Source organism: Suillus bovinus (genome assembly GCF_016758785.1).
Source record: "Suillus bovinus strain UH-Sbo-P2 chromosome Unknown EDB93scaffold_24, whole genome shotgun sequence".
Classification (NCBI taxonomy): domain Eukaryota; kingdom Fungi; phylum Basidiomycota; class Agaricomycetes; order Boletales; family Suillaceae; genus Suillus; species Suillus bovinus.
Genome location: NW_024542080.1, coordinates 225,303 through 237,812, shown reverse-complemented (window position 1 = coordinate 237,812; position 12,510 = coordinate 225,303). Strand labels below are relative to the sequence as shown.

The 12,510-nt window shown below is 46.9% G+C and overlaps 5 protein-coding genes across 5 annotated transcripts; 4 read left to right on the top strand and 1 right to left on the bottom strand.

The window, feature by feature from the left end:
- The first annotated feature begins 149 nt into the window (after nucleotides 1-149).
- EDB93DRAFT_1143515 (uncharacterized protein) lies at nucleotides 150-1,422 on the top strand. Its single transcript, XM_041449401.1, has 4 exons — nucleotides 150-677; nucleotides 736-759; nucleotides 811-960; nucleotides 1,023-1,422. Exons 1-4 carry the CDS (start codon nucleotides 573-575, stop codon nucleotides 1,338-1,340), a joined length of 597 nt encoding a protein of 198 aa, XP_041308147.1. The 5' UTR covers nucleotides 150-572; the 3' UTR covers nucleotides 1,341-1,422.
- On the top strand, nucleotides 1,207-3,073 carry EDB93DRAFT_359919 (Metallo-dependent phosphatase-like protein). Its single transcript, XM_041456183.1, has 8 exons — nucleotides 1,207-1,577; nucleotides 1,635-1,703; nucleotides 1,756-1,816; nucleotides 1,874-2,337; nucleotides 2,410-2,622; nucleotides 2,689-2,738; nucleotides 2,790-2,992; nucleotides 3,051-3,073. Exons 1-7 carry the CDS (start codon nucleotides 1,445-1,447, stop codon nucleotides 2,949-2,951), a joined length of 1,152 nt encoding a protein of 383 aa, XP_041308146.1. The 5' UTR covers nucleotides 1,207-1,444; the 3' UTR covers nucleotides 2,952-2,992; nucleotides 3,051-3,073.
- A 664-nt stretch (nucleotides 3,074-3,737) lies between these two features.
- On the top strand, nucleotides 3,738-5,645 carry EDB93DRAFT_1337062 (Metallo-dependent phosphatase-like protein). The gene is made up of 5 exons (XM_041455351.1): nucleotides 3,738-3,932; nucleotides 3,982-4,047; nucleotides 4,102-4,162; nucleotides 4,213-5,116; nucleotides 5,167-5,645. Exons 1-5 carry the CDS (start codon nucleotides 3,815-3,817, stop codon nucleotides 5,401-5,403), a joined length of 1,386 nt encoding a protein of 461 aa, XP_041308145.1. The 5' UTR covers nucleotides 3,738-3,814; the 3' UTR covers nucleotides 5,404-5,645.
- Nucleotide 5,646: 1 nt separating this feature from the next.
- On the bottom strand, nucleotides 5,647-8,386 carry EDB93DRAFT_1143497 (metacaspase-1). The gene is made up of 21 exons (XM_041449400.1): nucleotides 8,212-8,386; nucleotides 8,126-8,137; nucleotides 7,997-8,074; nucleotides 7,664-7,933; nucleotides 7,581-7,612; nucleotides 7,402-7,526; nucleotides 7,265-7,346; nucleotides 7,128-7,213; nucleotides 7,014-7,074; nucleotides 6,900-6,962; nucleotides 6,795-6,841; nucleotides 6,677-6,739; nucleotides 6,597-6,621; nucleotides 6,520-6,533; nucleotides 6,267-6,467; nucleotides 6,140-6,220; nucleotides 6,064-6,082; nucleotides 5,964-6,009; nucleotides 5,872-5,908; nucleotides 5,799-5,819; nucleotides 5,647-5,747 (listed from the first exon to the last, which is right to left on the bottom strand). Exons 1-21 carry the CDS (start codon nucleotides 8,277-8,279, stop codon nucleotides 5,721-5,723), a joined length of 1,458 nt encoding a protein of 485 aa, XP_041308144.1. The 5' UTR covers nucleotides 8,280-8,386; the 3' UTR covers nucleotides 5,647-5,720.
- Nucleotides 8,387-9,432: 1,046 nt separating this feature from the next.
- Nucleotides 9,433-11,885, top strand: EDB93DRAFT_1240410 (general substrate transporter; the record flags this gene model as incomplete). The annotated part of the gene is made up of 16 exons (XM_041451750.1): nucleotides 9,433-9,510; nucleotides 9,565-9,634; nucleotides 9,686-9,719; nucleotides 9,774-9,928; nucleotides 9,977-10,045; nucleotides 10,094-10,151; nucleotides 10,199-10,423; nucleotides 10,474-10,572; nucleotides 10,625-10,755; nucleotides 10,808-10,838; nucleotides 10,887-11,012; nucleotides 11,054-11,152; nucleotides 11,207-11,260; nucleotides 11,312-11,468; nucleotides 11,521-11,598; nucleotides 11,649-11,885. 16 exons carry the CDS (start codon nucleotides 9,433-9,435, stop codon nucleotides 11,883-11,885), a joined length of 1,701 nt encoding a protein of 566 aa, XP_041308143.1.
- Between the last annotated feature and the right edge of the window lie 625 nt (nucleotides 11,886-12,510).

Here is a 12,510-nt window from a genome sequence, read left to right as displayed (position 1 = left end):
CGGTGGAATCCCCTCGAGCAAGCCTGCAATTGGGAGTATAGTTCAGATTCCTAGTAACAGAATTAGACTCGGACAGACTAGTCCCGCACGTAGACCGTAGGCTCGAGCCTGGCTTGTGGCACACGCTTCTTTCTCTAGGATGTATGCGTAGTTGGACAAAGAAGGCGGAGCAAAGTTGCATAACATCAACAAATTCACAGAATGGATCTGATCAAAATTACACCTGGCACGTTCGACAATTCATCACACCGAGCAAAGTTGACTCGTTGGCCGTTCTCAACAACTTGCTTGGTTTGCATGTCGACCACGGTAAGTGTCTTCTAGATGAGTGATGTGACCGTACATAATAACCCATGGGCGGCGGCGCCTGACCATGGCTTCTATCTCCCAAAGTATATCTTGAGTATCTTATCAGCAGCTCTGGCCACATGACAAAACTGTCCAACAGATGCTTCTCACTTATCAGTTGAACCCTGCAGGCAGTCGACCCATTCCTCGATCCCGTCCTTATTGACTGATCTTTCAGATCAAACCTCTGTCTTTAAGCGTGACCTTTCAATATACCTCAGAGAATGACATCCGCATTTTTCTATGGCACGTTGATGCATCCAGAAATATTGAAACGAGTCATTGGAAACGACGGCAGTCAACTTCAAATGTGCCCTGCTCTCTTGCCGGTTAGTCTGCCAGGAAATCTTCAGTACCGACCATCGCCCTGACACAGTCCCGTTCCAGGACTACACTAGACACCAGGTCAAGGTGAATGACAGCGTTTCCTCTCACTAGTATCTTGACATAACATGCAGAAAGAATGAGGATTATCCTGGTATCCTGCCGTACTCGCAAAGTCGAGTGATGTTTGATCATGACCTCAATCCGGATGAGAAATCGGTACGAGGTTCTTTGGTGACTGGTCTATCGGACGAAGATGTCAAACTCCTTGATGTCTTTGAAGGCGACGTGAGTTCTGCAAGTCACTTCTATAACTGTTGACACAAATCAATATCAACCTTCCCTCGCAGCAATATACAAGAGAGTTGGTGCCTGTATACCCACTAGGACCGTTGGTCAACATAAGGGACATACCACCGATTGAGGTGAAGTCTCTGGTGCCCACGACACCTCCTCCGATCCTTGAATTGGCGGACCCTGTAGAGGTAAATACCTACGTATGGTGCTTTCCCTCTTCAGAACTCCGGGCACAGCTGTGGACATTTGAAGAATTTGTGAAGCTTAACGCGTGGAAGTGGATCGGGTCAAGCGCTACTGACAACAAGTACTTTGACGAAGTGGATAGAAGAAACGCTATGGAGGGTGTGTATATTGATGCGAGAAGTTGAATAAGCTTTCCTCGAAGTTTTATGTAGTCGGTCAACCCCGCAATTGAATTCAAAAGCTCTCACGGTTGCTACTACAAACAAACTAACGTCCATGATTTGAAAAGATGGCCATAAGTTCAGGGGACGGCCTCAGGACTTGTTTTTCGTTCGGCGTTCTCGTCTTCTTTTTGACTTTTGTGTTTGTTACCGGAGTCCTTCAAGAGATCAAAAAAAATCGCACTTTCAATCAAAAGATTGGTAGGTCCCTGACCTGATTTAACCGCAGTCTGTACCGTAGACTCACTTCCATCAAAGACTTCCCGGACTTTGGCCACTATAATGGAAATTTTATAAAGAGCATTCCCGATAGTGTGCTCCCAATAGGTCTTTAATTGCTTCATGGTATCAAGTTCAAAAGACTTATATTTGTGGTCAGACGACCAAGACAAACGCATAATCGCAATCGGAGACATACATGGGATGAATAGCTCGTTGACGTGAGTTTTTGCTGTCTATTCGTTGACCGACTCACCATCATCGTGTGATTGTGACAGGGATTTACTTGACGAGATACAGTACGACTCGGAAAGAGATTCGCTGATTCACGTTGGAGACCTGGAGACAAGGGCGACTATCCACGACTCCATCGACGTATTGTCGTTCATGTCATCCAAAAGACTCTTGGGCGTCAGAGGAAACAATGACCAAAAAGTGATCGAATGGCGGGCTTGGATGAACTGGATACTATCTCTTCCGGGAGGTCAGGAATGGCTTTCCATCATGGACAAGCGATGGCCCAATCTCGACGGAGACAAGCGACTCCAGAGAACAGAGCTTGAAAAATGGGTCGAGACGAGCAAATACGCAAGTTGGAAGAAGATGGTGCCTACTGGCTGGCATCCATTGGGCAAACATTACAGGGTCGCTCGTGCTATGTCTCCTGAACACTTTGAATATCTAAGTTCGTTGCCCTTGGTGCTTCGTTCTCCAAATGGCCACATGGTTTTTGTCCACGCCGGTCTGTTATCTTCCCACCCAAAGCTTAAGGCTTCCGACCCTAGACAACCTCTTTCCCATTGGCCTACCATAGATGACCACCATGATGTTGCAAAGCTGCGTAATCTTCAGGAGCTTGCAGTCCTTACAGAGATTCCCGAGAACAAAGATCCATGGACCCTAACGAACATCAAAAGTGTTACGGATACAGGAATCGCGTCTCCCAGTCCCAAAAGGGGGACTCCCTGGTCTCAATTGTGGAACGATACAATGTCGAAGTGTTCTGGAAATTCGGGTACGGATGCAGGTGAAGCATACCAGCCAACCTCGCTTCCATGTTATCCGTTTACTGTCATCTACGGACATGCTGCAGGTCGTGGGTTAGATATCAAACGGTGGTCGATTGGTCTGGATACTGGTTGTGTGAGCGAGACAAACATCCTGCGCTTATGATTTGACTAATATCGTGTGCAGTCGTACGGCCGTCAGTTATCAGCTATAGTCCTCAATGGAAACTCATTCTCTTCTGCTACACACCAACTCGGAGACAATATACATACAGAAGCCCCTTCATCACAAGATATCGTTTTTGGAGACAATGGACAAGCGCGCATTGTTAGTGTATCATGTGCATAATTATCATACCAATTCTTCATTCAGCTTCTTCCTTAACGAAGGTGAGTCATATAACTTTCGCAACGTTTGGATTGTACTTAATAACATGATGCAGAATAGATTTATAATTTCGCACTTTACAATTCCACCGCAACACGACGTTGTCGATGATGCAGAAGACCAATTTGTTAATTACGCACGTATCTTCACGAAGCATGAAATAGTTTTTTGAGGACGGAATCAATTCCATACATACCTCGACGTGTTCCGTGACAGAAGTCATGACTAGTCAGGTTGGCCTCGCTTACCAGTCCTTTTCCTCGAAGTGATTGCCGAGTACCACGAATCCCGCTAAAGTACCACATCTATCCCCATGTGTTACACATTTAAACGTAATGACATCCCCCGCTCGGAGTCTATTTGACAAGGCTACCTACATCATCTTCCTCCCCGAGGTTCTCCGCCTGGGGAAAAGACGTTCAAGAAGGACCTATCATGCATGGCGACATATGATATATTGAAAGAAACCAATGAACGCGCTCTAACCGAGCTTTTGTGAGAATCTCGCAGAACCGTGTCAAAAGACCAGTTTTCTAAATGATTTCAGAACCTAACTTCAAGTTAGCAGATACGGGTGGTGATTGCATCACAACCTTGGTTACGATGTGATTGGATATTTAGCGTTGTCAAGCTTCAAAGCTAAAGTGTCGAAACTCGAAGCGTAGCCAACATTAATGGGATTGATGCGAAGGTCGTATACCAGCTGGCATTATTACGTTCTGTCGCAGATTGGGATTATTATAACGTAGACTGCTGTTAATATTATGTAAGATAACAGACAACTTTTAATTATACCATCTCCTTCAAGCACCCAAGTCGGCACCATGGCCAGGCACAATGACAACTATGGTTGCCTATTGGGCATAGTTCTCGTTATCCTCATCATCTGGACAGTTGCAGGCGGCCCACGAGATACGGTCAGTTTCTGGACGAGCTCCCCCAGTAAGCGAATCCAGCCTCGTTCTATAGATAAGTTCACCTAGACCTGCAGAATTCCCTGACTTCAGTCATTACGACAATTTCTCACATACGCTATCTGATGAACAATTTCCGACTAGTGAGTTCTCGACTTTTTCTTCATCAATTGAATACGATTCTCAATGGAAGGCAGATGACAAAGATATGAAGATAATAGTGATAGGCGACTTACATGGCATGAATGAATCTCTGACGTACGCTCTCATAAAAATCCGCACTATGCTCGACGCTTACGTTTTCCCAGCACTCTGCTAAATCGAATATCCTATGACACACAGAAGGATATTTTAATACACCTTGGTGACCTCATGACAAAGGGACCTGTGGAAGACTCGTTGGCAGTCCTATCGTTTATGGAAAGCAACAAGATTCTGGGCGTTCGCGGAAACAATGATCAGCAAGTCCTTGAATGGCGCGCCTGGATGGATTGGATTGTTTCTCAGCCGGGGGGCAGAGATTGGCTGGTAGAAGTTGATGATCAGTGGCCTAAGTATGAAGACCCGCTCGAGAAGGACAACATGTCTGCATTTCACTCGTGGCCATCGTTGATAAAGAAACATAAGTGGGGGAAAAAGGTCCCCGAGGGTTGGAAGCCTTTAGGAGATCACTACCAGGTTGCACGAGCGATGTCCGTCTCACAGTACAATTACTTGCGATCTCTCCCTCTCGTTCTTTACGCGCCAGCAGGCCACGTGTTCTTCGTTCATGCAGGTTTACTTGCAGCTGACCCAACCCGGACACTCACGCATCCTAGACAACCATTATCGCACTGGCCATCGATAGAGCGCAAGCATGACATCACTGCTATACGGAAGGCACAGGAGCTCGCATTACTCTCAGATATTCCACAGAACCAAGATCCATGGGTCGTCCAAAATATAAGGAGCGTGCGCAAAAAGGGTAAGCCCACGCGCAGCAGCAAGAAAGGGACCCCGTTCTCTGACCTTTGGAATGAAATCATGAACAAATGCTCTGGTTTCCACGATTCCAATACTAAGCTTGGTTCCAATACACATCTCTCAGGCTACCAGGAGAGTCAACTCGCTGATCATGATCTCCCTTGTTATCCGTCGACTGTCGTGTACGGCCACGCGGCAGGTCGTGGTCTGGATGTCAAGAGGTGGTCCATCGGCTTAGATACCGGCTGCGTATGTCGACTTCCGTGTAAAATTGAAATGCACTGATCGTCCTTGCACAGTTTTACGGCCGAAGACTTTCAGCGCTAGTGCTTGATACAAGATCATTCCATTCAGGGGCTTCAGGGGATCACACTATCGACTTCCCATCCCAAGCAACCAATCAGTTTCATGTAGAGCCTTCGTTGTCAGGGGCTGGAAACAATCATACGTACGACCCCCTGTCCAGTACAACCGATTCTCGAATCAAGTTTGACCTCGAAGGAGAAGCCCGGATAATCAGTGTCAAGTGCCATTGATCATTCGCCATCCTCATCGCATATCGCGGCATATCTGTCACCGAAGTAATCTCGGTATCAGATCCTTACGGAAATTGGAATTTTGGCAATGCTCGCGTCTTTGGACGTCGGGAACGAGACTATCAACGTTCCTCGTCCCCTTAAACGTTGTTTTGTTGCATATCTTATCTTCGCATTTCAGGCCCCTGCACTAGTACTATTATGCAACACCAGTATCTTGATCGTTTCTTACAGCAACGCGCAATATGCAACTTGACTGGACAGGATAATCTTGTATTCCACATTCAGTAAACATACATAATACAAACATTTATTATCTAGGCTATGAAAAGTAGGTTTGTGTCCTGTATGGCAGGTTATAAGAGACTGAGGAGCTTGTAGAGAAAGATACTGACCATCGGGTGAGAACTAGACAGCTATTTCAAAATAGTCAGAAAAGCGCAATACCAAATGCAACTATAGACAAACCTGTGGTTTCTGACTGTACTTTGCCCTCAAATTATCACTGTCGCAAAGTTCATCAGAAGCGAACAATCGATCCTGAAAGATAAGACACTCACCGGATGGAATTAAGCAGCTGCTGGTAACTTTGTTGCGGGTTGTTGGCTGCGGAAAACGTGTCGAATTAGGAGCTAATGATAACACTCCAAGATCACTTACTGAGTGCCTTGATAAAAGCCTGCATTTGAAAGATGCATGAGAGACCGGAGTGAGAAGCGCGGATAAAGGAATTTACATAGCTCATAGCGCCTGTAGCTTTTCCGGCTTCTTCTGCATCCGCACTGGTCTGCGAATCCTTGCAGCCGCTCCAAGAAATCTAATAGAAGGTGAGTGTGATATAAGGTAACCAAAAATTCACGCACGCAGTCGGCAGGACTTGTCTTTGTAGTCCTAGAGATCATCTCGGCTTTCTGTCTATCTCCGCTGGCAGTCTTGATCAATCCCTTGACAGAGCTGAATACGCCGCTCATATCGCCGCGAGCGTATGAAGTCACAGCAGACATTAAACTTTGGCCTGCCTCCGCGGCGAGATTTGGCTCTTTGATCTTGCCCTCTGTGGAATACTAATGCACAAAATTAAGACTAGGATGAAGGTGCGAAATAAAGATAACGCACGACGAATGGGAGATCTGAATATCAATTTAATTCGAATTAGTACGAGTGCTGAAAAATGATAACAGATCCATTCATACCCAGAGCTGATCCGGAGTGACAAGACTGCGAGAATTTTAGTATATTAATATCATTTCAGGTTCTTAGAAAAAGAACTTACATCAAATATAGCGGTGAGACGACAACCTGGGGGAAGCGACTTCACCATGATGTCGTGCATCATCTAAAGGGTGGTCATTAGTAGAAAGTAGCGAGGGAGGGCTACAACGGGAGCATACATCATCAACAATATGACCACTCTCTTTGAAATCAACTGGGTAAATGACTATCCCGTAAACGATTAGTACATGGTTTCTATGAGATGAGTGTCATGTAATTGGCACCTTCATCATATCCGTCTTCTTCGTCGCCATCAAGGTCCTTCGTCTGTCCTCCGTGGCCAGAATCTATTTGGTGTGAGTAACAATCAGATGGATGACCGTGAGATGTGCGCATACAATGGAAGAATAGCGAGTCATTAGGACGGGCATCACGAACGAGCCACTCCATTGCGCGCAGCTATCGGCCCCCATCATTCAGCACTAGTACAACATTGTAGGCAGCTTACTCACTATGTTCTGCCGAGTAGGAAGTTGGCGTGGGTCTCTCGCATCGTCAGTGAGTATGACCATATCCTCCTCCTTATACCCAAACTGAGCTGGAAATGATTCATGATATACTATGCGCATTCCGTAGCGACTAAACTTACTAGCCAAGAAACGCTTGATATTGTTTGCATCATTTATGCAACCACGCAATTGTTCGGATTGGCCGATGTAATTGATCCCAATCTATTTTCAAAGAGATTATTAGATGGGAACGTGTCAATCCACGCGCACAGCATACACATAAAGCTTTCTTCTTGCCGTTACACTGAGAATATTGGAAAAAGGATTGCTGCATCTGATTGGACCCTTGCATTTGAGGGCCGTAATACTGCTGTTGATTGGGTGGCCTCTGTGGGGGTCCGCCTGTTGAGAAATCATGAAGTGAAATAACTTTGTAGGTTACATCGAACAACTCACCTGGAGGAGCATAAGCGTAACCACTGCTCATCCTGATGGATGTTAATATATCTATCAACGCGAAGATTTTACAAAAAGCGTACTGGGGTGCACCATAGTCACGAGGGGGTCCAGGTGGCGGTGGATAATTACCAGGAGGACCTGGGGGCGGCAGGAATTGTGGAGGGCCTTGCCTACCCGGAGGAGGCCCAGGGGGTGCACCGTATGATGAGGATGGAGGGCCAGGGGGCGGTGCATAATGAGTGGGAGGACCTTGAGGGGGGGCATAGTGTCCAGCAAAGCGACCTGGAAAACCACTATTATGGTGGTGTCCAGGATGGTTATCTCTTGATACTGGTGGTGGTGGTCCAAAACTGTGGTGTGATGATATCGATATTGAGGTAAAACACCCAAAGTATATTTGACTGGTTACCTACCCTCTGGGTGCCAGCTGGGAACCGTGCGAAGGAAACGATGGGTTGTATGCAGGGGGATTGGGAGGAGCAAAATTGGCACTAGAACAATCGTCATAACAGCTCAACTAACTATTCAATACATTCACATACGGGTTTGGGAACCTGACGATCCAAGATGCGATCACAAATTGGATTGGATTCAGCGTCTCTTTAGAAGATGTTATCAACGTGCTTACTGAGGTGGGGCGCCGCCAGTACCACTCTGAGTGTTACTGGTCGGATAACCAGATTGCCCTGACCACATGCTGGATGACGATTTATAGGGAACTCAACAGGTAAATTGTGAGAGCTCAGAGAGTGAGACACTTCAAACTGGACGAGCTTTAGATTCAAAGCGCACAACAAACACGTAGCTGCGCTCACGGCATCTTTCATGCACTGCCACACTTTGGACCGCCACTAGGCTCAAGCACTGAACGTTCGTTTTCATCTACACACATGAAATCTGAACCGAAAAACATGTCATTCTATCCAGCCATCAATGAAGCTCAAGTGGCATCATGTCATATACATTGCAGAGATCACAAATGTTGGCTTGTCCGCGCTGAATTCATGATGACAGCCGTGAGTAGGAACGTTCCCCGATCAAGGCAAGAATGAGTATTTCTGACCGAGTGCTCACTATCGAGGTGTGTCTCGATCAAACCGAGATTTTCCTTTTGGAGTGTAACCGTTGAAGAAACTGAACACTGTAGCTCGATTTGCCCTCGGATAATATCATATATGATTACGCCGCAACGTGTCACCCTGAGGCCAATTCGACGATCTGATATAACTCCGTTGCTAAGCAGGTATACGAGACTCGCCTTCAAATAACCAACTATCAAATGGAGCATAATGCAACTTGCAATGACTAGCACACAAGGCCGAGTTTACTCCCGCGGTTGGCTTTGTCACCATTAAATCTTCTCTGGATACCGCTGTCGATGCGGTGGCAATTGTCATGAAAAGGACGGTCCGACTGTTTCCGCGACTAGCGGACCTACAGTTGCGACGCATCTGTCAAAAGTTCCGCTCCTTTTCACCTTGTTTATCCTACTATCGCGGTCTCTTAACAAAAGGATAAGGGTGTTGCTAACAGCAATACTATCTTGTGTTATCATGCGGACCTATAACCGGCTTCGGGGCAATCTCGGAAGCGTATCTATACGCATTACTCATTTCGTTCCGGTCCCTACCTCTCGGGTTTGTTGCGTGGACAGCCAGGATCCCCCGCACCGCCCCACACCCCGGACAAGTTCCCTCCATTTCCATCCTTTGCCGGGCTTTGCTCCATCAAGATTTTTTCCCGAACTTATCCCGTGACATGAGAAATCAATAATGGTCATGGACCAGCAGTATAAAGGAGAGCTGCATCCGTAATTGAGTTGAGTGAGCAATCCTTTTTCTCAACAACAATGGGTGGAGGCCACACTGGAGGCGCAAGCCCTTACGCTGCGAAACATCGTCAAGCACTGCAGGGCCAGTCAGGATGGGTAGTTTCCGTCGAATAATTGCGTCCAGTGCTGCTTGCTCACCACATTGCGCAGGCTGGACTTGTGCACAATCGCAGAATTTTCGCCAATGCAGTCTTCGCTTCTCTGGGTGGTTTGCTCTATGGTGTGACCCTATCACTGTGTTTTCCATCAAGCTCGTGCTGACACCGTGCAGGTTATAACCAGGGTGTATTTTCCGGCGTCTTGAGGTGAAGTCTCATGCCACTTTTTATTTGGCATCCGCGATCCTCAAACTGTTTCAGCATGTATTCATTCAACCAGCGCATGGGGTCCGCCGTCAGCAATCCTGGAACGAAGGGCTGGCTTGTATCTATTCTGGAACTCGGAGCTTGGGTCGGTGTACTCTCTACGGGGTACTTGGCTGACAAGATCTCCCGCAAATATACCATCATGCTTGGTTGGTGTGCTTCTTTTTGAAGAGGATGCAGTTGATTCATCCATGCAGCTGTCGGTGTTTTCTGTGTCGGTGTCGCCGTCCAAACCGCGGCATTCCAGCCCTCATCAATATATGGCGGTACACTCTCAGAGTCTGTTTAAAGCTCGTGTCTGAATCTCATCTCAGGGCGTTTCATCACTGGTCTTGGTGTCGGATCGCTCAGTATGGCGGTTCCTCTGTACAAGTATGACATAGTAGTTTCCTTTAACGTTTTGGCTGATCCTCTACCAGCGCCGAACTTTCTCCCCCTGAAGTCCGCGGCAGTTTGGTTGCCCTGCAGCAATTTGCTATCACCTTCGGTATTTTGATCTCCTTCTGGATCGACTATGGTACCAACTACATCGGTGGTACCGGAAGCGGGCAGAGCGAAATTGCATGGCGAGTTCCATTGGCCATGCAGCTTGTTCCTGCTATCATTCTAGGCGTTGGTGTAATTTTCATGCCTTTCTCTCCAAGGCATGTCTCAACTCCTGCTTATGACATGTCACAAAACTCATAGTGTCCAGATGGCTTGTTAACCAAGGCCGTGATGAAGAGGCTGTCGCCGTTCTTAGTAGGGCTCGCCGCCTTCCTCCGGACTCTGACCTCGTTCAAATCGAGTTCTTGTGGGTCAAAGATAATTTCTGCCTTGATCCTTCTGATCATGGTCTTCTGCAGGGAAATCAAGGCCCAGTACCTCTTTGAAAAGGAATTGAATGCTTTGAAGTTCCCTCAATTCCAAGATGGGTCGTTCTCATCGAATTTCAAGCTCGGTCTTCATGCCTATATGAGCTTAGTCACCTCGCGCAGTACGAATCGCTCACACTGATACCAATTATGAACGCTTATGTTACTCGCCAGCTCTCTTGTACCGTGTCACTGTTGGCTCAATGTGAGTCGCTATTTTACATCGATAGGACTCAGTCCAATGGATTTTCAGGACCATGTTCTTCCAGCAATGGACTGGCGTTAACGCCATCTTGTACTACGCACCCAGCATTTTCAGTGACTTGGGCATGACGGGTAGCACAACTAGCCTCCTTGCTACGGGTGTCGTCGGTGTTGTGTATGTCTCACCACATACTTTCACTTACATTACTGACACAGCCCAATTAGCATGTTCCTCGCAACTATCCCTGCCGTTATTTGGATCGACAAGGTCGGCCGTAAGCCAGTCTTGATCTCTGGTGCTTTCATCATGGCTGCGTTAGTATTATATTCTTGCGTGTGAAACTTGTCGTTCTGAACATTCCATAATAGATGCCATCTCATTGTTGCGGTACTGACCGCATTGTACCACAATTCTTGGTCATCGTGCGTCTCATTGAAATTTCATTAACTCGCTTGAACTAAGCATCTCACCAGACACCCTACCGCTGGTTGGGTGGCTTGTATTTGCGTTTGGGTATTTTCCGTCGCCTTTGGTTACAGTTGGGGTCCGTGCAGCTGGATCCTCGTTGCTGAGATTTGGCCGTTGAGTATACGTGGCAAGGGTATCTCTATTGCTTCATCGGCCAATTGGGTTCGTTCTATGCACATTTATGAGGAAGTCCACTGATCGTCATGGCAAACAGATGAACAATTTCATTGTCGGTCAAGTAACGCCATCAATGCTGACTCATATTGGCTTTGGGACATTTGTATTTTTCGGCGTGAGTTGTTTGTTCATTTACTTCTTTCGATGTCTCACGAAAATGAACAGACCTTCGCCCTCCTCGGCGGCTTCTTTATCATGTTCTTCGTACCCGAGACCAAGGGCCTCACTTTGGAAGAGATGGACGACGTGTTCGGAGACCGTGACGGTCTCGCTGTTGCGGATCAACAGCGCCAAAACGCCATCGCGGACCGTATTGGCTTGACTGCGTTTGGCCGGAACAAGCGCGGATCCGATAACGAAAAGAGCAGTCACGAGCTCTTCGACGATGAGGGAAAAGCTTAATATCCATCGATGGATGGCGCACATACTTCTATGCACTCATTACTTCATACGCTGTACATTGTTCCGCAAATGCACCCTAGTGGTGAACATGGAGATGGAAAAATAAGATTGAATAATATTAATGTTGATTAGCACTCAATGGCAGTTGCTGCAATGATGACGTATCTTGCTGCGAAGTAAAACACCTCCGAGTCGCGTCCGCAAGATCATCAGTGGGGCGCTCTACGGAGCTTAGTTACGCATTTGAGAGTTGAACATCTAGACATCACCAGACCGTTGAACCTGGGGAGCCCCAGCCTTCGCGGGTCGCCGTCTCCATTTGGGTCTCCAATTAAAGAATACTGGGGTATCCAAATCTGTTGCCTGTGTAAATTTTCCATCGTGATCAAAAAGCTTGAGAGACCGCTTTGAGCCGTCTTCTTGCAGATCTATTGCTATGGCCCGGGGATACAATGTATTCGGCAATTAATAGCAGTGAAAACCGGCGCTTGCCAGCAGTTGCCAGCAGGTGTATTGCTGTTGCCTTTGCTGGCAAACGCTCAGATTCACGAGGAAGGTCAATTTTCCTGCTATAATCGCATCGTGATCATTGGTAAATCCGAATTGTGCAACATAAATATACTCT